This window comes from Thermobia domestica, chromosome 8, assembly GCF_964235325.1.
Source record: "Thermobia domestica chromosome 8, izTheDome1.hap1.1, whole genome shotgun sequence".
NCBI classification, from domain to species: Eukaryota; Metazoa; Arthropoda; class Insecta; order Zygentoma; family Lepismatidae; genus Thermobia; species Thermobia domestica.
Window position 1 is genome coordinate 176093389 of NC_137461.1, and position 23375 is coordinate 176116763.

At 34.6% G+C, this 23375-nt stretch overlaps 1 protein-coding gene across 1 annotated transcript in view; it reads left to right on the forward strand.

The window, feature by feature from the left end:
• Window positions 1–11874, forward strand: part of LOC145693356 (uncharacterized) — a 1437468-nt gene extending 1425594 nt beyond the window's left edge. Inside the window, exon 32 of the mRNA XM_081769283.1 lies at window positions 9824–11874. Coding sequence (XP_081625409.1) covers window positions 9824–10081 — 258 coding nt within the window. The 3' untranslated portion in view covers window positions 10082–11874. The remainder of the gene's footprint in view (window positions 1–9823) is intronic.
• The last annotated feature ends 11501 nt before the right edge of the window (window positions 11875–23375 follow it).

A 23375-nucleotide genomic window follows, 5' to 3' on the forward strand; every position in this document is an offset into this window, starting at 1 on the left:
CAATGGCAATAAATATCGAAAGAGGTATTAAAACCGGAAGTAATAGTAAATTTCAGCTACTTCTGCTTCTAGTAGACTGTGGTATGAAAACATTATATGCTGTATTTAAATGCTGAATTCTTTGCAAAAGGCCACCTTTCGCCATCTGTTACCTTTCTGTTCTTTAGCGATAAACGTTGAAACCGGAAAAGCCTAATTTAAACAATTTACGGCTTGAATACAGGCTTAACGGGAGAAATGTAAGCTGAATCGATTGCATAAATCCTCATCTCGAATCAGTATAGAAACTAGCTGTAGTAGTAAATTTTAACCATTTCAAATTTTGATAGAATCCTGTCAGTTCTGGTATGTTCTCTTCAGTACCTCAATTGATTGAAAAATCGTTTGCGGCTCTTACTGTTTTCGTTCTATCGCAACAAATACTGAAACTGGAAATGGCTGATTCCAATCGTTTCCATTCGAATAGAAGTTAGCGGAAATATGGAACAATTTCTTTGGACGCTTAATTGATTTCAATATCTCTTACCGTTCTTTCCCTATAGAAATAAATATTGAAACCAGAAGTAATATGTTTATGAATCACTTCCTGCTTTAGTAGGGCCTTGGCAACAGTCATGTTGAGTAGGAATGGTGGGAAATGTCGCCTGTTTAATCCTTTCCCTCTTATTTACGGGGACTAAGCGCAGATTACTGCCGTGTATGGTCTTATTTTCTGAGTGGATTAACGAAGGCATTAAGACAAGAATTTACTTCGAAAGACATTTTATCATCATATGAACTAGGCCGTACTGTAATGACTAAGATTTTTTAGTTGAAGCAATGAGACTACAATTAGGGCGGTTAATGTTGTTTTTGTACTAACCAGACCTTAGGCGACATGTGGTACATATGTTCCGACATGTTAATGTATGATGAGTATGGAAGTGAGGGGTTAACGACCTAATATGTGATATTAGTATAAGATTACTTACCCTTTCTTCTCGCCGAAAGAGAATCCGTTTTTTGTGGTTGGTCGCTCCTACTACTTCCAGCCGAGATATCACGGCGGCGGCTACTTCATATGCGCACGTCGAGAAAGTTAAATTTTGAACCAAATCTTTATCGTGCTTATATTTATAAACTATGTCGTTCTAGAATATCACTTCATTTTAGTAAAATAATAATTTAATGAGTATAATATGTGTATTCTTCTGTACGCTTATATGGAATAGTTATACTTTTAGTATTGAGTATCTTTATGATTAATCTATTCTAATAGTACTGGATGCAGAAATAAAATGCAGGATTGTTAATTATATTATAATAAAATTGTTATTTAGAAAATAGTTTGAAAAAGTTGCAAATACAAAATTAAAATAAAAATAAATATTAATAAAATAACCTAATAAATAATTTTATAAATAAAAAATAATTTCAAATGAAAACTAGAACAGTATTTTAATATGAGGAAAGGTATATATACAATATTTAGTGTGCTATAGATACATATGTTTTAACTTGATTGTCATTACAACAAAATTGTTTTAGATTTGAATCGTGCTATATGCAACACGTTATTTACAATATACAACTAAATAGCAAATACATATTACTTGAAAATACTATATGCAATATACCATTTAAAATGTATAAAATAATAAATAATTTAATAATTCAAAGATATCATGTAGCAGTAGAATATACAATTAAATATACAATATACCATTTATAAATATACTGTATTTATAATATATATAATTTAATTCTTGAAAACACTATATATGATTATACTATTTACAAAATATTACATTATTATTTACAAGAACGAGGGTGCGGGGCGGCGGAGGTGTTATAGTGGTGATATAATAACCAAAATTTGCGGATATAAAAGAAATCCTATAGTTCAGAATACACATATGGTATATCCATGTCGAGTTAACAAAATGTTGTGATTACGGTACATGTTTCCGCCCCATTCACATTAATGTTTACATTATATTTGCTTTTAACTAGTATATCTCGCTCTTGATATATTGAAAATTATTTTATTAATATATACACACATACACTCGCACAATCAAGGACTCACTTTTATAACCATAAAGGATGTTCTGGTAGCCTGTCACACTGTCGCGTCTCAACCGTTGTCTTTTGTTATTCAGCTTTGGATGAATTTTCGTCTCAGGTCATGAACCAATAGTTAACCCAGTCTTACGCAAATTCTACATGAGAACTTTAACTCTTTCTTCCCACTCTGTTACTAACTAAATCAAAAAATCCTCTAAATTGATTTCGCGATCTACTGTCCGAAGTAATACGCCGAATCTTATATACACAATCAAATGTTCCCATCCGAATTTGTTTTAACCTATACGTGTAATTTTTTGTCCCTAATCCGATATTTACTTCCCATCATTCGAAATCTTTGTACTTAATATTCCCAGATACAATTCTGCCGTAGTTTCGGGCTTAGCAACGTGTCTTCGGACAAACGTAATGTTCTCCGTTTCGCAGCATAATACTGTTTGAGGCCACGCTGTCGTCAAAGGTTATGAAGCTGAGGCCATATGCCTGACTCAATAAACGCAGCAAGCAACTCATTCGAAAACTTCCACGGTTTGGTTTCGCTCTCGATGTCCTTTATGTAAAATCAGATATTCTCCAAGAGGTGCTCCAACACGCCAATAATAGGCATGTATAAAACGTCTCCGGATTTTCAACAATTTTTGTCTTCGATGAACTTGTGCTTTGCCTCCATTTTTCATGTAATGAATTCAGGAATACCTTAGCGATATAACATTCCAGGATTCAATTCAATATTTTCTTATCTTAATTGGATGCCTTCATGGGCAGGGTGCTCATTAAAGTATTTTTCTTTTCTAGTTTGAAACAACGCAGGAAAACCTGAAGCGTTCTGCTTTATTTGGAGCAAAGAATCCAGGTAGTCACAGAAGAAACTACGCTCTTTGTGATACTCTGAGCCGGTTCAAATTCTTAGATTTCCTTTAATGCAAGTATCTTATAACCGGCTTCCATCGCTCTATGTAGTTCTGGGGTGCAAACGAATTAGCAATAGCATGACCCTTATCACAGTGTAAACTATCGTTGATATTTTCCTCTTCTATTCACTCGCGGCACAGTCAAAGAAGTAAACGGTCTCCCGCAACCTACGGATGAATTGGAAAAATTGTCCTTCGGAGATAAGACGGTGCTTTTCTCTAGCCCATGGATATTTTCCACCTCTTGAAACTCAGGTACCTATGTATTTTCGGCATACTTACTAGCTGCGACTTACGAACCATTACCCATCATTACCATTAGAGACTTGTAACATACAGATACTGAATGCATTCTTCATCAGTTCATTGATACTGTACGTTGTAACATTCGGTTCGACCACCATTAAACGCATTCTAGGGGATCAAATGATCGATAATATCCTTACATTCAGTATGGACAACGTCTTGTATGAACTTGTTCTTCACTTGATAATCCCAGTCACATTCCTACAGTCCAATGAAGTTAAGACCTCGAATAGGCAGGTAATTTCCTTTAACTGCAGTCTCTTCATAACGTTCCTGCATGGTTTCACGATGAGATTTGTACTCATCAATCTGTTCTTCATGTAATTCAGGATAACATGTAGCACAGGAATGGCAAAAAACAATCAAACTCTAGCACTGTCTTAGTACTTTTTCGTAACCAGCGACCTAATGTTTCCCAAGGGCTTTCGGTGCCATTTTCCGATCATCGAATCTCAGTACCTTTGTTAATTTCATATATTGCAATCGTTACAGTGTTTTGACACTGATTCTCATGATAATCAAATAGAAGAGGTGGAAACACCGATGGAATCCATGGTAAATACAGGGTGCGGTAGACATGCAAAGCAAGATTGGCTATCGTGCCTCAAACATGAAACATTGAATACCGCCAGTTTTCACTTCGATGAGGTCTAAAAATTTTACGACACTCTCAGCTACATTCTTACGTTATTATACAATACGCGAGCATCTTCTTTCAAATATCGTTCTCCTTGCCACTCAAACCACATTCTTGGCGCCAGGCTATTATGTGTCCTTTCTCTATGGGAGACGGACTGTTGAAATTAAAATACTTAAGATCCGGAATTTGGCGTACATAATGATTATTCGGTACTAAATATGGGAAAGATTCATCCCTTTAATTACCACGTAACCCTGAAGTTTTTGGAACCTTAGACAGCTTCCCTCCCATTTAAAAATAGGTGTCTAGAAACACTATATGTCCGCTCCCGACTCACCTCAATAATTTTTTCTCCCGTCGTTGTCAGATCTATAGAAAGATCCTCGGTCTACAAGATGTTTAGGTAAAAAATGATAAAACAATGACCTTGTGAAAGCTTCGACGAGGCGTTCACAAGAACTCCACAAACCCTTCACGATTTTTAAAAGAACTCTTCATTATCATCCTTACATGTTTAACATAGATCATCCAGTGAGTTATCGTTGCACGAGTGGCAAATTACTTGTACGCACACATTTTCACCTCATACTCATGTTCCCCTTCAGCATTAATATCTAATAGCGTAGTCTCCATATCAAAGACGATGTTCAGATACTTTTCGATCCGGGTATCGCTTTCCTTCTGAAGAATACAAGTATGGTTTCGGTCTACATGCATGTTGCATGCTTTACGCAACCGCTCAGCATACTTTACTCAGATTTTCGACGCCTGAAATTAAATATGATGTCACATTCAGCGCATTCTTTGACTAAATCACATACACTCTTTCCATGTTTTGTTACAACTTCGTGGATCTTTAAACACTCATGTGATGAAACCACTACAATCGCGCTTACTGTCAGAGGTATATAATTCACGGAACTTATCACAAATAAACACTCTAGTTCACATTTATGATAAATCCCATCATTATTGTACCTCTGAAAAAAGGGTTTACATAAATTTTCTGTTCCCAAAACCCTATGAACGCTTCCAATCAACTTATAAAAGTTCTCTTCATATACCATGTAAATTTGGTTTCCACCCTCTATGCCTCGATATAGCACATGATATTTATAACTTTTAAGCTTTCTCTCATAGACAATGATTTGATACTTGGGTACGAGGTAGTTTGTATCTTTTTGTCTCTTCTAGAGTACATCCGTTTTGTGCGGTGACCTCAATTTCTAATTTTTTGTATTGGATAGGAAGCTTAATCCTGGTGAATATCATGTGCTATATTTGGGCTTAAAGATTGGAAAGCAAATTTACACCATATCAGAAGAGAACCATTATCAGTCGATGGGGACCGATCGTAAGCTTCTCGGAAAAAGAGTATTCGTAAATCCTGTTAATAGGGGTTCAATAATGATGGAGTTTATCATAAATGTGAACTAAAGTAATCATTTTGTGATAAGTTCCATGAATTATCTATCCATTACATCAAACATGAATCTAGTGATTGCAATAGATTATTTTCATCTGATGAGTGCTTCAACAACCATAAAGATGTAACTAAACGTGGCAAGAGTATATGTGATTTTGATTTGAGGCGTTGAAGATCTGAGCACAAGTAGGGTGACTGGTTGTTTAAAGCATGCAATATGCCTTGTAGACCGACACCGTGCTTGTAGACGACCTCATATGGTTATCAAAGTGAAAGTCCTGAATGATGAGAGTATATGCGTGAATGTATTACTATAAATAATTTTCAGTATATCAAAAGTGAAATATACTAGCTAAACGTAAACGTAATGTAAGTATTAGTGTGAATGGAGTGAAAACATCTACGATAATCATACATTCTCGTTAACCCTACCCAGATATACCATATGCGAATTCTCAATTATAGGATTCCTTTTACGTCCGCAAATTCTAGTTATTATATCACCTTGTAACTTACGTGCGCCGCACCTCACCCTCATTTTTGTAAATAATATATTATGTAATATTTTGTAAATATTATTTTCAATAATTAAATTATATATATTCTAAATACCGTATATTTGTAAATTTTCTACTCTAGATTTAATTGTATATTGTATTTTCATATATATTTTCATTTATTAAATTATGTATACATTGTAAATAGTATTTTCGAGAAATGGATATTTGTAAATTAATTGTATATTGTAAATAACATTGTATATAGCGTGATTCAAATCTTAAATTGTTTTGTTGTAATGACAATTAAGTAAGAAGAACTAGTATATGTATATCTATAGTGTAATAAATAAATATTCTATATATAACTTTTCTTATAATAAAATACTTTTCTATTTTCATTATATATTTTCAATTTTCTTATTTTTCTTTTATATTTAATTTTTTCAAATAGTTTTGAGAATAGTTTTCTAACATTCCTGTATTTTATTTGTACATCCTCTACAATTGCAAAAGAGTAGTCTTAAAAGGTACCTAATACAAACTTTCTCTACGTGCGCATATGAAGTAGTCGCCGCCGTGATGTCACGGCTGGAATGAGCAGGAGCGACCAACGGAAAAAACGAATTCTCTTTCTGTGTCAACAAAGGTAAATACTAAAAGGATATGTAATCTTATACAAATATCTCATATTAGGTCGTTCACTCCTCACTTTCGTCATCACACATTAACATGTCGAACAACATATGTACGACATGTCGCCTAAGATCTGCTGAGTACCAAAAGAAGATTAACTGCCCTAATTGTAAAGTCTCATTACTTCAACTGCGGGATTTCATTACAGTCATTACAATTGGACGCAATGCATTATATGAAGTTCCTTCGTGGCTAACCGGTTAGTGTACGCGCCTATGGCGTGGGACACCCGGGTTTGATTTCCGGCGAGAGCTCATGTGGTTCGGATTCCACGTTAATCAGTAGGTCAACGTCTGACATTGTCTTACTGCTGAAGGGGAAGATAAGCACAAAAATCAAAATAGATGCATTATATGATAAAATGTCAGCTTTCAAAGTAAATTCTCGTCTTAATCCCTCCGTTAATTCACTGGCAATATAAGACCATACATAGCACTAATCTCCGGTGAATCCCGTAAATATGAGAGAACAGATTAAAGAAGTGAAATTTTCCTCCACTCGTCATGAAACCCTGAAAAGTCCTATCCCACAACCCGGAAAGGGGATGGGGAGATTAGCGGCCAACATCATTTAAGTATAAACAACATTTCGACGTTGATCGTGTGAGACAAAGGAAAAATCTGGAAAATTTTAGATATTTTTCTCAGGATCACGACATCTACAACATATCACAATTTCATTCATTTACACCGGAATCAAAAATATCGTTATACTCCGCTCTTTTCAAAAATCTGGACCTGTAATTTCCAAACGGTCAGTAATTAATGTGTCAATTAAGACTTTTTCTCATAATGAGATATACAACATATCACAGTTTTACTCATTTTCAATGAAATTCAGAACATCGTTATCCTCGCCTAGTGCAACAAAGTAGCCCTGTGGTAACCAAACAGTTAGTGATCTGCGGTTCTGTCCCTTGAGACATTTTCTCAGGATGCCGATATTTACATGGTTTCAGGCTTTTACATCTAAATCCAGAAAATTTAGTTTCCGCTCGTTTAAAAAATTGCCCCATATAGTTCCCAAACGGTCAGTGATGGGCGCGTCTCTCTCTTCAGAATTTTTCTCAGGATCAGGATTTTTCTCAGGATAATATCTAAACATACCAAGGTTTCAAGCAATTCTGCTGAATTCCAGAATACCGTTACCTTCTGCTGTTTTCAAATAACTGTCACTGCCGTGGCTAAACGCTCAGCGATTGGTGGTTATGCCTTTTGAAACTTTTTCTCAGGATCACAATATCTACAACATAACAGTTTGAATCATTTTCATCGAAATCCCGAGTATCACTATCTTCGGCTGCTTTCAGAAAAATGGCCTCGTAATGGCCAAATGATCAGAGATTGTTGGTTATGCCCATTGAGACTTTTTCTCAGCAACACAATATCTACAACATATTACGGTTTTAAACGTTTTTACCGAAATCCGGAATATCGGCATCTTCGACTGTTTTCAAAAAAGTGGCCCTGTAGTAGCCAAACGGTCAGTGAGTTGTGGTTGTGCTCATTGAAACTTTCTCAGGAACATAATATCTACCACATATCACGTTTCAAGCAATTCCACCGAAATCTAATTTTCGTAAGGGTTGTGCGTGGTCCTTTGTCATTTCAAAGAGGGCCATAGCTTCTGAAACTCTTTTCTCGCAAAAACGACGAAACACGTATCTTCGTCTCGCAGAAACGACAAAACACGACTTTGAAGTCATCTTTGCATCGGCAGTTTCGTTACATTAAAGTGTCCCTTTTAAACATAGGAACCCTTTTTTGAAAAGGGACCCTTTACACCTTAACCTATTTTCCAAAGAAACAAAAAGAATTCGTGTCGATTTATTTTCGATCTAGTATATGTTTCCCAAGTTTGAACAAAATCGGATGACGAAAAACCCTTTGAAGCTATATCCTTTACACTTTCACTTTTTGGACTTGACGTTTTTTTCCCCAATGTCTTCAATTGCTGTACTAAAGTTTACTCCATTTTCTTCCGTCTCAGTACCTACCTATGTGCAGATTAAAGTACCGAGTACCCAAAAAATGTGTTCTCTTCGTTACTTTTTTAAAGTCAATTTGTTTTTTTTCCATTCGTTAACAGTTTTTAAAAAAATTCTTATACTCTGAAAGAATAACAAAATATATGTTCTAAATATTTTCTCTATTTGACACATTTATAAAAGAATGAAAAAAGATTATATATTAAAATGGTCGGTAAGAAAACTACATTTAAGAATGTGACCAGCATTTAATTTGAAACACAAAAAGACTTGAACTTTTGTACCAAATGTGGTATTGCATTTATTAAATTGATTACAGTAGTTTTTCAGCCAAAGAAATCAGAAAACTGAATTTTTGTTTAAAAAATAGTTGATAAGCCAATCCAACAAATTTTATTTCAGATGCAAACCCGTCGATCGGCGTCCGTTTTGCATTAGATTGAAAGAGTATATTATTCATCAGTTTGGAAGTCATTATTTATATCATTGTGCTATAGAATGACACACTATATTGATGAAGTTATACTTGCTCTATGTCAGAGGTGTTCTTTGAAGTCACGTAAGTTACTGAGACATTTGGTAACATGTGACAGTAACGTACGTGAAATTATGTGTATTTAAAAATTAATCAGATTACAAACTTTGAATGCAATCTCTTTTAATACTTGAAAAACGATAGGCCAGCGCTTTAGAATATACTAAATATAATTTATTTACCAATATGGACAGTCCTCAGACATTGTTAGCCTATCTGACACATATTAAACCTACTACATTCATCTACATGCATAAACCTACTACTGCTTACACTGAAGCATGAAACAGAGAAGAAAACTAATCATATCATCTTGTGTTTCGAATCATGCCATGTGTTGGAAATAAATAGAATCAGAGAGTGACTTAAGTGACCGACAATTACAGGACAGAAGTTTCTTTTTCTTAAAATTAACGAAGATAGTCACTAAAAATAAAGTTTATATTTTTCATTTCTGTGTAACCTTTTGATTACGATCGTAATAATTTTATTTTGCATATCATATTCGTCAATGTAAAACAATTACTTCTAACTTCGAAAGTGCTATTGGGTCAGGTAACTTATGTGATAAAATAAAGAATTTTTATCGATGTTAAATCTTCATATACTTTCTCTATACTTTTAACTTTAGAATATATATAATTTTCTCTTTAGATTACAATTTTCAATACATAGTTGCTCTGTGGCTGTAATTTGCTTTTAGAGTTGCAAATATATTTTACATAAGGTATTAAACGGTCTTTTTTATTTTTCGTTAGCACACGGCTGCTGGAGCAGGAGGTGGTGGCCAGTCATTAGCTAGCCCAGGTTCCTGCCTCGAAGATTTTCGTGCAACTCCTTTCATTGAGTGTAATGGAGCACGTGGTACATGCCATTACTTCTCAAACAAATATAGCTTTTGGCTGGCAACTATTCAAGAGACTGAACAATTCGCTAGTCCTCAGCCTGACACTTTGAAAGCTGGAAACCTTCGAACACGAATTAGCCGATGTCAAGTCTGTATTAAAAATACATAAAAGTAACTCCCTGATTATGACCTTGATGTAAAGACTAAAATAGATGAGGTTTCGAGAGACAAGCCTAGGGAGCAGTTGTACAAGTGTTTTATATAATTGTTTTCAAAGATAAGTGTTGTGGTCTACTCGACAATCCAGTCTTTATATATCTTTCTTATTTGTTTCTTTTCCTCTGCTTTCCTTTAATGTATGAAGAGAATCGTGTACATAGTGTTGTGGTGGTAACGTAACAAGTATTATAATGAACAATTTAAATAATGTTTGTGATAGTATAAGAGGAAATCCTATTTTTTATATAACCAGAGCGTTATTCGTTTGAGCGAGGTTAAAATCCTATTGGTGCTTTTTTGTATAGAAAAAGTCTTTCATTGTCCAGTTTTTTTTTTAAATTAGCCATATTGTGTTCACGAAAGTCTTTTGTAAGTTATGTTGTCATATGTATTTATAGCTGTTGTCTAACATATTCTATTATTTAACTGTGAAATGTGTATATTCAGTTACAAAAGTTAAAATAGAATTTTGTTGTGCCTATAGATATATGAAAGAAATTGTACCATGATTAGTTTCGTAAGTGGAAAAGACACAAACAACAATATTATTAAATATAATTGTGTTCTAGTCAATTGGTTCACGCATCTAGTTGGGCATTTTTAACATTCTTCCAGTTGTCTTCAAAGTTAAACGGAGAGCATATATTTTCTAACTATTCTTCATGCACTAGTATGTTGCATTCCATTCTAAGCATTTTTATTAATCTCTGATACAATGTTCAGAAGATTTTCTAAGTCAAGAACTGAGTTAGATGTTCTTCCATGTTTAATTAAATACATTTAATAATGTACCTAATTACTAGTTGTAAAACTTTATTTCTTAATCGTGTATTCTTATTGAAATGTTTTGAAATATGACTAATTTCTAAATCTGTAGGTTAAAATATGTAAGTATTTAACATTATCCAGTTTAAAGTGTTCTGGAACCGTATGGACTGGTGAAGATTGTAAAGATGTGTGTTGCATTCCTGTCTAACTTTCTCTTGTTTGTAAAAATGCATCATGTTTTCACTGCCACATCAGTTATTAATCATTCACTTCCAACACTGCCATATGATACTTGAGCCTCAAGGTCACAACAAGTGTATGTAAATAACATTTCTTTATATTAGTACATGATCACTTTTAATTATGTAGAACAATATGGAATTTTCTATCATATGATTTTTAAATAGAGAACGAAATGTATTTTACATAAATGATGCATTTGCCTGGATATTGTCAATAATTCTAATTATCGTAAGGGAACTTTCGCATACTGAAATATAATATACCTAGATCTGTCCTTTTGTACGTGTTTGGTACAGATACTAATTCTTTTTCATTGTTATTATTATTATCATTAACGTACGAAAATGAGTTAAAATCGAAGTGAAATTTCCTTCCTGTATTCCCGTTGTGGGAAGTTAAAATATTTGTAACGTGTTTGTAACAGTCATTAATGGAGTCCACTTATAAGGAGAGAGGGCATGATCCGTTCGCCAGGTAGTCACAATTTATTAATTTCGGGGAACATTTAAAGATATCAAGGTCCGTCCGTAGTTTGAAAAGAAATCACTGGTATATTTTATTAATGAGAAGATAGGATCCAGACTTTTCTTTTCTTATAGCCTTACATTATCCTTTAGAAATTTCCGAATTATTTAAATTTGTGTAAATGTATCTTTCTTATTAAATCACTGCCAGTTTTGTAACATACATAAATTAATAATAATTATTATTAAAATATTACTTTTCATTAAATTACTCTTTCATCTTCTGTAACAGCTACCTTCAGAAAATAAGTTGTGTACTGTCGAAGTGACGTGATGCGTGGCCTCTAATGATAAATCGGAAGATCGTTTTGTATGTGTATGTGTATGTGTGTGTGTGTGATAACTCTTCTATTTCCACTTATTTCAATTTTGTCTTCCGCCTTGAAAGAGACAACATACAAGAAATAAAATGAGTAAGACGCATTAAAGAATGAAGTTACTCTCATTCGACAATGCAGAAATAAAGGTAAACTAGATGGTAAAACAAATTTTTAAAAGTAATGTTCGAGGTGCAAAGGAAGCAGAGACCGTATGTTTTATTGGGATTTTGACTTGACATACCGGCTATTTAAATGTTGAAATGCAGTGACAATATGTTGTCTAAGAGATTGTATTTCTATTCACATAATGACTGAAAACCATTGGAGATTTTCTCTGTAGTAACGGGGGGATATCGAGAGACTGATCTCCCGCCAACAACTTTCTTAAATAAAATATCCCCTTATGTTATAGAGAATTATACAAGAAAATGCTCAAAAACCGAATGAAATATTATCAATTTTCTGCAGGAAAATTTCTGGTCCCCTACTCGACTGTGGGGTATTCGAAACCCCCGGAAGGTTGGAAAAGGAAAACAAAAATGTCGGTGTTGTCAACTTGTAATTGTAAAATGTCGGGTTTACTTTGCGTCTAAGACTGAAATCTTTATGACAACAAAAACTAAATTGTTCTCCAGTATAATAGAGTAAAACAAGACTTACAGTACGATTTAAGAAAACATTTTTTCGTAAACACTTGAGGGATTCATATGTACATTCTGCGTGCTCGCTTTCAGACTGAGTTGATTTTGAGTTAACATCCCGCTCAGAAGAGAGGCTAAATGGAACGTGGTCCTACAAATTAACGTGGAGTCCGAACCACATGAGGAATCGAATCCGGATCTCCCACGCCACAGGCGCCTACGGTAACCAATTAGTTACGAATGAGTTCGCCCTCAACTCGAATTATATGTACACGAGCAAAAGTGCATTCACATTTCCATTTTTCATATCCTAAAACGGTAGACAACTAACAATACTGTTAAAGTTTGTTCGTTGAAAACAACACAAGGCGTTCTGCCAGTGTTCTAGTTCGCTTGAAATATGTCAGTGCAGCAAATAGCAAAATATACAAAAATACTTGTATCCATGCCTCTCCAACGAATAAAAAATGAGGTAACCTCTTAGTGTCTACAGAGCGATTGATGTCATGAGAAAGTTACAAAGAAATCTAACCTTAGACATGCCAACGAAAAATCAATGTTGGTCAAACATTCATTTTATTTCCCAGGTTACAGTATTTTGTAAGATCTCTGAAAATTTTACATGATTCGTTTCAACGTTACCTTCAATTTTGTTACTTAACACTCTTAACATCTCTAGTAAAACTTTATGAAAAAAATCAGATCGAAGTCATTAGGCCCCATCTTTGTTTTGCGAAAATATCTTTTATCAGCAAACTCATCTTACTTTTTTTACTGTTTAGATGTATTATTATTATTATTATTATTATTATTATTATTATTATTACTATTATTCATTTACACATTAAAGCTAACAAGAATATTTTCTTGAGTTATATTACGAGTTTCCAGTGTTTCGGAAAATGAAACAAAAAAGCGAAAGAAAAAAGAAAGACAATCTAAGAAAGTAAAAACAAGTTATGCAGTGTGTGTCAGTTTAATTTGCGAAAACCAATGCATCAGTAGAAAAATGTTATGTGTTTCATATCTGACAAATAGTCATATTTTGTGTGCACATAACTTGAGTTTGTGTAATTTAATCCCCAATTAATGATACAAGCATGTTTTTACTGGGAGCATTTACTATAAATAAAAAATACGAGTTTTTCTTGCAAAACACCGTAATATATCATTCACTACCCCTTGTTATATTCTAAGGAATCGAGAACTAATTTCGTAAAGAAGAATAAACAAAATTGAACCAAAACCTAATCGAATATGAATAACGATGAATGTTTGGGATAATATTTCAATTGGAGATATCTCCTCTCTCTCGGTTAACCTGTGCATGATTCTTGTAGCTCATCTCTAGTTGGAGAACTTTGAGTAAAGGGAAGTCATCATACATCTTGCAACAACAAATTAAATTTAGAAGTATTAAATTGACTTATAGGGGATTTGAACTCACGACCTCATGATTTCTAATCTAGTCCCTATAGCACCTCGGCTATACTGTCACTACTGCCGTAGTCTCCTAACTTCAGAGTGGTGTCGTGAAATGAAGGTCGGAGGGAGAAAAAAGGAAACAAATGTTTGATTTTTTAAAAAAGAAATAAATACAGAAACTTTCGGTTTGCCGAATGAAAACCTATGTAGCGAAGTCTCGGTTAGGACAACCCTTTTGAAGAAACTTGGAGTGTGACACAGTATTCATTTTTTATCATAGAATCCTGTGTGTCTTGGTAGGTGTTCAATTAATTAGACTGAAAGGAGCTTTGTTAGTGGTAAAATAATGTATTACTATCTATCAAAAAGATTTTTGTCGCGCGTCTGCATTGTTTAACCCTTCTTGAAATCGATGTTATTAATCGTGGCGCACATTAATTCTTGACCATGTGTTGGCGATTGCTGTGGAAACAAATGCGAGTATGAGAATTATACACAACTCAAGTTATTACTATACACTTTGCCAATCATTATTGACTTTTGTCATAATAAAAGAAATACGAAAGACGTTCTGAGACCAAGAAAACTAACGTATAACTTTATACCTGGAGGGAAGGAAACTTAACGGAAACACACTAAAGACGAACCGCTCATCGCGTAGTTATCGTGGTTTATTGGTTAACCCTTTGGGGATCTTATCGTATATTTTGTACGATACGCATTTTTCATGGTATATTGCGTTATTTCTCTTCTATTTGAGCTTTTTCGTCCGGTTTTTTTTGTTTTTCAAGTCCAGATACATTGTATGGTTTAAGACCGTCCTGCGTCCAGACATAGGAGGTGGTGACGTCATAATTTTGAAATAGAAATTTTCCCTTATTAAGCCTATGTTCATTATTTTTTTGGCGGGCTTATTTTTTCACGTAGAAGATTGAAATTTTGCACAAACATTAAGTCCACCGAGTGGTATTTACCAGATGTTTTGTTCCGATGTCAGTGCTAAAACAGGGGGGGAACCAGAGGTTCAAAGGGGTGAAAAGAGATATTTTCACCCCCAAAATCCGGTTTCTCGTCATTTTCCCGCCCCACATACATGATCGGGTGACGTGAGTCATACCGTCTGAAAGGCAGTTCCATTCTGAAGAGAATGACCGTCGAATCATTATCCTAGGGTAATTAGGGACGTCTCAGGGATTTTCTGAAAAATATACTTCTATATAGGGAAAAATGGGACATGGTGGGTATATTTTTTTGGCGGGCTTACTTTTGCACCTAGAAGATTGAAATTGTGCACAAACATTCAGTCCACCGAGTAGCATTTAACAGATTTTTTTTCAGATTTCTGCGTTAAAACAGGGGGGGGTCCAGAGGGACTAAAAGTTGAAGAAAGGGAAATTTAGACAAAAAATCCCTTTTTCTGGGATTTCCCGCCTCACATACATGATGGAGACACGTGAGTCATACCGTCTGAAACGCAGTTCCCTTCTGAAGAGAATGACGGTCGAATTATTATTCTAGGGTAATCAGGGACGTCTCAGTAATTTTTTCAAAATATACTTCTGTATAGGATAACATGGGGAATTTTCTGAATTTTTTTTTTGGTGGGCTTATTTTTGCACATAGAAGATTGAAATTGTGCACAAGCATTCAGTCCACCGAGTAGCATTTAACAGATTTTTTTCAGATTTCTGCATTAAAACACGGGGGGTTCAGAAGGGGAAAAATTTGAAAAAAGGGATTTTTAGACAAAAAATCCCATATTTCATGATTTTCCCGCCTCACATACATGATGAAGACACGTGAGTCATACCGTCTGAAAGGCAGTTCCATTCTGAAGAGAATGACGGTCGAATTATTATTCTAGTGTAATTAGGGACGTCTCAGTGAATTTTTTTAAAATATACTTCTGTATAGGATAACATGGGGAATTTTCTGAATTTTTTTTTTGGCGGGCTTATTTTTGCACCTAGAAGATTGAAATTGTGTACAAACATTCACTCCACCGAGTAGCATTTAACAGATTTTTTTTCAAATTTCAGCGTTAAAACAGGGGGGTCCAGAAGAACTAAAATTTGAAGAACGGGAAATTTAGACCACAAAATCCCTTTTTCTGGGATTTCCCGCCTTAGATACATGATGGAGACATGTGAATGGTACCGCCTGAAAGGCAGTTCTATTCAGAGGAGAATATGGGCGACACATTTCCCTAGGGTAATTAGGGATGTCTCAGGAATTTTTTCCCTGAGATCATAGTGTTTTGTGGTAATTTGGGGCATTGTGGGAATTTTTGATAAAATTTCTCCCGCCCTTACTATTCAAGATAGAAACTTGAAATTTGGCACACACATTCAGTATACCAAGTACTATCTACCAGATTTTTTTAGATGGCTACGTTCACACAGGGGGGTCCAGGGGGGCCAAAGTTCAAGGAAAAAATTTTTCCCTCCGAAATTTTCACTTTGACATTTTTCCCCGCTTCTGGTATATGGTATGAGCATGCAAGTGTTACCATTTGAAAGCCAGCTCTATTCTGAAGAGAATGAGGTATGAACCATGATCCTAGGATAAATAGTGACGATGCAGTAGCTGCTTGACTGAAAGTCTAAAAAATACCCCAAAATACCAGGTGCCGGAAAGGGTTATGACGTTTAGCCAGTAATCTGAAGGTACTCGGATCGGATCCCGAGCTGATAAATTTATCTTTTAGTTTAGAATTTCTCGTGGCAATTGGTCGGCGATGACACATGTTTTGTTACCTTCAGATATTTGAATACCTGGATTTTTCAATACTTGAACTATCAAATCTTCAGGAATAATAATAATTCTCTCATAGAAGATTAAAAATGAGGAGCTTATTATCCCTCAGGTCATACAATTATAAGCAAAAATTTGATATTTGCAAGTATATTTTGGTTTTGTTTAGTGTTGTTCCACGAGAATGTTGGAATTTCTCTTCTCGTTACAAAACAAACTTGAGACGAGAATTAACATTTACATTCGAGACGGGACAAGGCTAACTTAAATTATTGTCTCCATTTCTAAATGAGAGTCCAGACGGGACGAAAAGTATCGTAAACATTTCTCCTCTTATCTTGATTCTCGGAATAGTATATGTCCACTCCTTAAGTAACAATTCCTCTGTAGACTGAATCTTGTATGCTATTTTGTTACTTTGTATTTCGGAGCTCATCGAATTATGGTGTGTGTAGGATTTTCGTAGTAAAGCTTTTTAATTATTTATGCATGTCCTAAAGGTTAGTTTATTATATGCCTTACTGTTCACTGATATTCGGTTATTTTCATTACAGTTATCTACCTTGAAACATACGGTAGAATACTTTCTACATAACACTTTAGTGGAACGTTTTCGTTTAATATTTGGGTAGTTGCAAAGGTGTGTACTGGAGCTCCGGACCAAATCCTTGAAATCCCGATTTTTCTATAAGCTTTGCCTTATTATTATTATTATTATTATTATTATTATTATTGAAGCCTTGTGAATTTAATGGTTCACCCTATACCGAAAAAGGTTAAGCGTCTTCTTTATGGTTATTTCAGTCGTAGCCCACTCTGCTCTGGATCTTGTGTCCCTCGATATCCCAGCTTCCCCAGTGTGCATTCTGTTGGACAAACGCCGTGTGTCAGGGTTTTCTCGGGATTCTGTCTCCTCCCGCTTCTTCATTACACTATTTCTCTCATTCTCATCATCAACATCTCCCTTAGCTTAGCCGGCATAATCATGGAAAGTAAAACTTAAAAACATAAATTTTCTTACTCCTCTTGTGAGTATAGTAGCCCTACTTTCTATACGAAAGTTTACTGGAAAACTTTCGTGTAACATTTAGCTACTTGTAGGGACGTACCCAGGGAATATGTCCTCGTGGTACTGACACTTCACTTCAATCCCGACTATTTTGTAACTTGTGCCTAATATTAACGGCGATTTTACAATTTTTAATACAATCTATCCTCATAGGGAATTTTATTCATTATTATTATTATTATTATTATTATTATTATTATTATTATTATTATTAGTAGTAGTAGTAGTAGTAGTATTACTGAGGGTTCGAGACCTCAATATTACGTCTATTCCAACAAAATTGAGGACATTTTCGGGCTGTTTTAGTAGTACACTCCTCTTCACATAAACTTGGAAGCTTGTTCAGACACTGAGTCGAGAAAAGTAAGCCTAGATCCACCAGAAATCCCACAGATTTATACAGAGGGAATTGCATTTTCCCTCTCTTCTTTATATAGGCGCTAGCTCCATGCCTTACATATGTCACCAGTAGACAAGCATCTTGAGCCGTTCTATCTTCGTAAAGAACTTGTGAAAGTTGAAGATCGAGAGTTCGAAACTCGGTTTGAGATAATTTATTCATTTTTTTACCATGCAGATATAAGCGAAATAATTAAATGTGTAATACTTTTTACATGTGTAAATTGCAAATGTAATTATGTTAAAATTGGTGTTTAGTGCCTATATTGCATGGTTGTTTAATTTAGTACAAAAGAAATACTTATAAGACTTCTCGGTTTAAAATCTCTAGAATAATCAGCAACACTTGGAAGTGTGAAATTAGACACATAAACGCAAAAAAAGCTTACCGAAAATGATAGGAAAAAAGAAAACAATTGTTTCTTTACAGGATTTAAGGGTGAACTGCCTTATAAGAAATACTTTGGAAGGATTAGTGTCTAAGCTCTAGGTCCAAAGAATGAGCCTCATGTATTCATGAACTGTTTGCTAAGCACGTTACGTTCTCACTGTCAGACAGAACGAATCAAGGCTGCTGACATGTGTTGTCATGTTGTTAATATTTCCTCTGTAAAGAAGGTCGTTTTAGCTCGAAGACCGAGAGAAATGGAATATTTTTCATGTTATTATACATCAGAAGTATCAATATTGTAAGTAATAAAAATTTTCCCATGACCTATGTGGAATCGAACTCAATAGCCTTTCATTATGAAACAAATGCTCACACCGCTACTCTAAGACGACTCTACCTTGGTATTAAGTGGAAGGAAAAACTCGTGTATGTACCAAATTGCACACGTATAGGATTCAAATGTTTTAATAAGAACGAAATATTCTGATTTTACTCTGGTTCTCTCATGATAAAATACTGGAATGCAGAGAATTCTAATTTAAATTTGAAATCAAAAGAAGACAAACTAACACACAAGGATATTGACAGATAGCCTAATATTATTTTACCACTCAACACGCATTTTTAGATTTCAGCGTAATTACTTTAATACATACCAAGACAGAGGTTTCTATGTTAGGAAAGAAATATTGTGTCACACTCAAGATTTCTTCGAAAGGGTTTTCCTAACTGACACTTGGCTGCTTAAGTCTTAATTCGGGAAAGTGAAAGTTTCTGTGTTTATTTCTGTTTTGTTTTTCTTTAGATCAAGCTTGTGTTTCCACTTTATTCTCCCTCCGCTTATCATTTCATGACACTAGTCTCAAGTTAGAAGAATACGACAGTAGTGAAAGAATAGCTGAGGTGTTAACCGGTGTGTGTAGCCGAGCGGTGTGAGGCGTTAGGCTGATGATCGTGATGTGAAGCCCATTGGGGGTTCGAGTTCCTCTGTAGTAACAAGGGTGGAATTTTAACTGTTCTCGATGTTTCTGTGTTCGTGCCCCCTGTCGTGTCTAGTAGTCCTGAAAAGCGGCGAAAATAGAAAAATTAGTCACGGAGTTTTTGTTTTTTTAAATGTTATAGGCACTAGGCTAGAAATCCTGTGGTCGCGGGTTGAATTTAATTTGTACTTGCAAGATGTGTAATGACTTTTATTTACTCAAAGTTCTCCAACTAGAGATGAGATGCAAGAATCATGCACAGGTTAATCGAGAGAAAGAGAGAGTGGAGATATTTCCAATTGGAATATTAGCCGAAACATTCATCAATATTCATATTTGAGTATGTTTTAATTCACTTTTGTTTATTCTTCTTTACGAAATAACAGTTCTCGATTCCTTAGAATATAACAAGGGATAGTGAATGATATATCTTACGGCGTATTACAAGAGAGAACTCATTTTCTTTTCATATTGTATATGCTAATAATAAAATCACGCTTCTATCATTAATTGGGGATTAAATTACACAAACTCATGTCATGTACACACAAAGTGTGACTATGTGTGAGATTTCAAAAATATGACATATTTGCTACTTATGCAATGGTTTTCGCAAATTAAACTGACATACACTGCATAACATGTTTTTACTTTCTTAGATTGTCTTTCTTTTTCTTTTTTGTTTCATTTTTCGAACACACTGGAAACTAGTAATATAACTTCAGAAAATATTCTTGTTAGTTTTAATGTGTAAACGAAAATAATAATAATAATAATAATAATAATAATAATAATAATAATAATAATGCATTTAAAAAATAAAAACTATGATGGTTTTAGTGATAAAATATTGTCGCAAAACAAAATGGAAGTCAAAATCTGATACTTTTTTCATAAAGTTTTATTAGAGCTATTAAAACTGATAAGTAACAAAAGTGAAGCTAACGTTGAAACGAATAATGTAAAACATTCACAGATTTTACAAAATACTGTAACCTGTGAAATAAAGTGAATGTTTGACATTGATTTTTCCTTGGTATGTCTAGAGTTAAAGACGATCTCTTTGTAACTTTCTCATGATATGTATTGCTTTGTAAATACTAAGAGGCGAATTCTACCTGACTTTTTATTCGTTGCAGAGGCATGGATAATTTTCTATTTTTTGCTGTTTTCTACACTGACATGTTTCGAGCAAACTAGAACGCCTTATGGAGGTTCCAACCCGCGAACCTTAAGAGTATTGTTGGTTGTCTAACGTTGCAGGATATGAAAAATGGAAGTTTGAATGCACTTTTGCTCGTGTGTATACATTAAACTGTCGTTACATGCCTTCAATGCTAGAAGGATGCATAAACTTCAAGCCAGCGAACTAAACCAATTTTTGTTAGTCGGATATGAAAAGAAAATCGTTCTAACTCTTTCACTATATGAAAGATGTTTTTATTTTCAACTTAACACGATTATGTCAACTATAAATGTCATTGTTGTTTCAGTTTTATTATTATTATTATTATTATTATTATTATTATTATTATTATTATTATTACTATTATTATTATTATTATTATTATTATTATTATTATTATTATTATTATTATTATTATTATTATTATTATTATTATCCTTTATCGCTCAAGACCTTTCTTCTATTTCTCTTTGTACATGTATCTCTGGTACTAAATATTTTTGCGACGATTATATGTCGCATGTCAAGGAATGCCTGCTGCCGGTAAATGGTGGTAGTTAACTACGAGAAGGAACACACTTTGTCTTTGTCTAAATTGAGTAACCATAAAAGAGTGCGTGGGAAGAAGGAAGTAGTTATTCCAAAGTTTGCGAAATTCATAGTTATTTCTAATGGTAACATTGGTCTCAGGCGCTATTATAGTGGTATTTACGGTTGGAATACTGCGATGTTGAAAGCAACGAGAAACAGCCACACTGTTCATTCTAGTTTACTTAGCGAAGGAGGGGAAAATATAGATACTTATCCATTTAACGGAAAGACTTTGAGCTGCAACTCATCAAATATCTACAACGATCAGGAAGTAATTGCAGTGCCAGGCAGTTGGTGGTAGTGCTATTAGGGAAAGTCAGTACTACGTGATCAGCGAAAGTGTGCAGTAAATTCAGCAGGTGGTGACAGTCTGAAATGGACATCTTATTGGTGTTCGTTCGGTTCTGTGGTGCGACTGTGTTCGGTGTGTCGCGAGGAATAATCTCCAAGGTGATGACGTCATCATCTCACGCCAAAACTACCTTTCAAAAGGGTTACATTGGTCGAAAGAAAGCTTTTAAGTGACGGTGCGACCAAGCGGATTTTCATTCAGAACCGTCGTGCAACTGCGGTACAAATGACAGACTCAAGCATTGATCATCAATGTCCGCCGCGAGTTACATGATAGACATGTAGTTTGCACGGGCGAAATCGCTGATGAAGACTACGATACTTTAAGCACGACGCCAATGGTGCCGAGAAAATAGATGGACCGCTAATGACTGAAAACGTGACATAAATATCACAGTTCATCTTATTTCAAACAACGGGCTAAGATACGTAGTAGATGCCAACAGATCCATGTGACGCCCAAACATGAAACAAGTAGGAGGTTCTGTAATGTCATGTGTCGTAATATCCCCGCTTTCAGTAGATCTTGTGCTGACTCTTGTACTGTCCATGATTATATCGCCATTTCAGGGTACCTTGCTTTCTATGGCCCAAATGTTGTTCCGGATTATGATGCCATATTGCAGGATGTTATCGAGCCCATTCATACAGCTGGAGTTATGGTAGCGTGGTTTCAGGAACATCTTGATTAAGTTGAACACCTCCCCTAGCCCAGCAACTAACGTCCTTTGTATTATGTGAATTAACATCGGATTAAACTTAAACAAATTCCAATTAGTCTTACAGAAGATAATGCTTTTGTGTATGTACAGAGATGAGTGCATTAACATCTTATGAAATTTAAAAACCTCTCTATAAGATGATTTTGGTTTCCGGTTTAAACTAAACTTAGTGGTAGTGTTGTAAAAAAACGGTTTTTTTTCTGTGAAGTTTTTTTTCAATAAAAAACATCGTTCTTTTTCATGTTTTTTTTTCAAATGTCTGTTTTTTTTCTGGCAACTATTATTTATTGATTTACGTTGCAGATTATTGAAATAATCAACAGAACTTGAGTCGAAGCCCTCGTAACTTACAAATCTTTTGTTTCTTTATACATATATACTAGCAAAATTGTGTGATTATTCCTTTCGGCCCCAGGTCATTTTTGGCGTTTTTCTACATTTCCAGTTAGTGACTTATTGCTCAAAAACCCATTCGATTGATATGGTTAAGGCCTTGTTTTTTAGAAAATAGATGTGACTATTTTTTGGTGTAAGTTGCATTGCAGTGTTGCCAATGGGTAGAAAATTATTGAGGGAAATGTAGGGGTGAAAATTTACAAAAAAACCCCTAACCGAATTTCAATTTTTTTTTTTTTTTGTATCTAGTACCACTCCTGCTATATGGGTTCAAATCACCAAAAAGAATCTTTGGTGTGTTGGCAAGGTACAGTGAAATCCTGTAGTCGCTTGCTTTTATCCAAAGAGAGAAAGAAAAAATTCTGTCATACACATGAAATTTTGACACTTTTTACGCCTCACAAGCAAAAATCAAATATGCCGGGGCTACAACTTCTCTAATTATCCTATTGAAACTTTTTATGATGCGTTCTGTAGGGCAAAG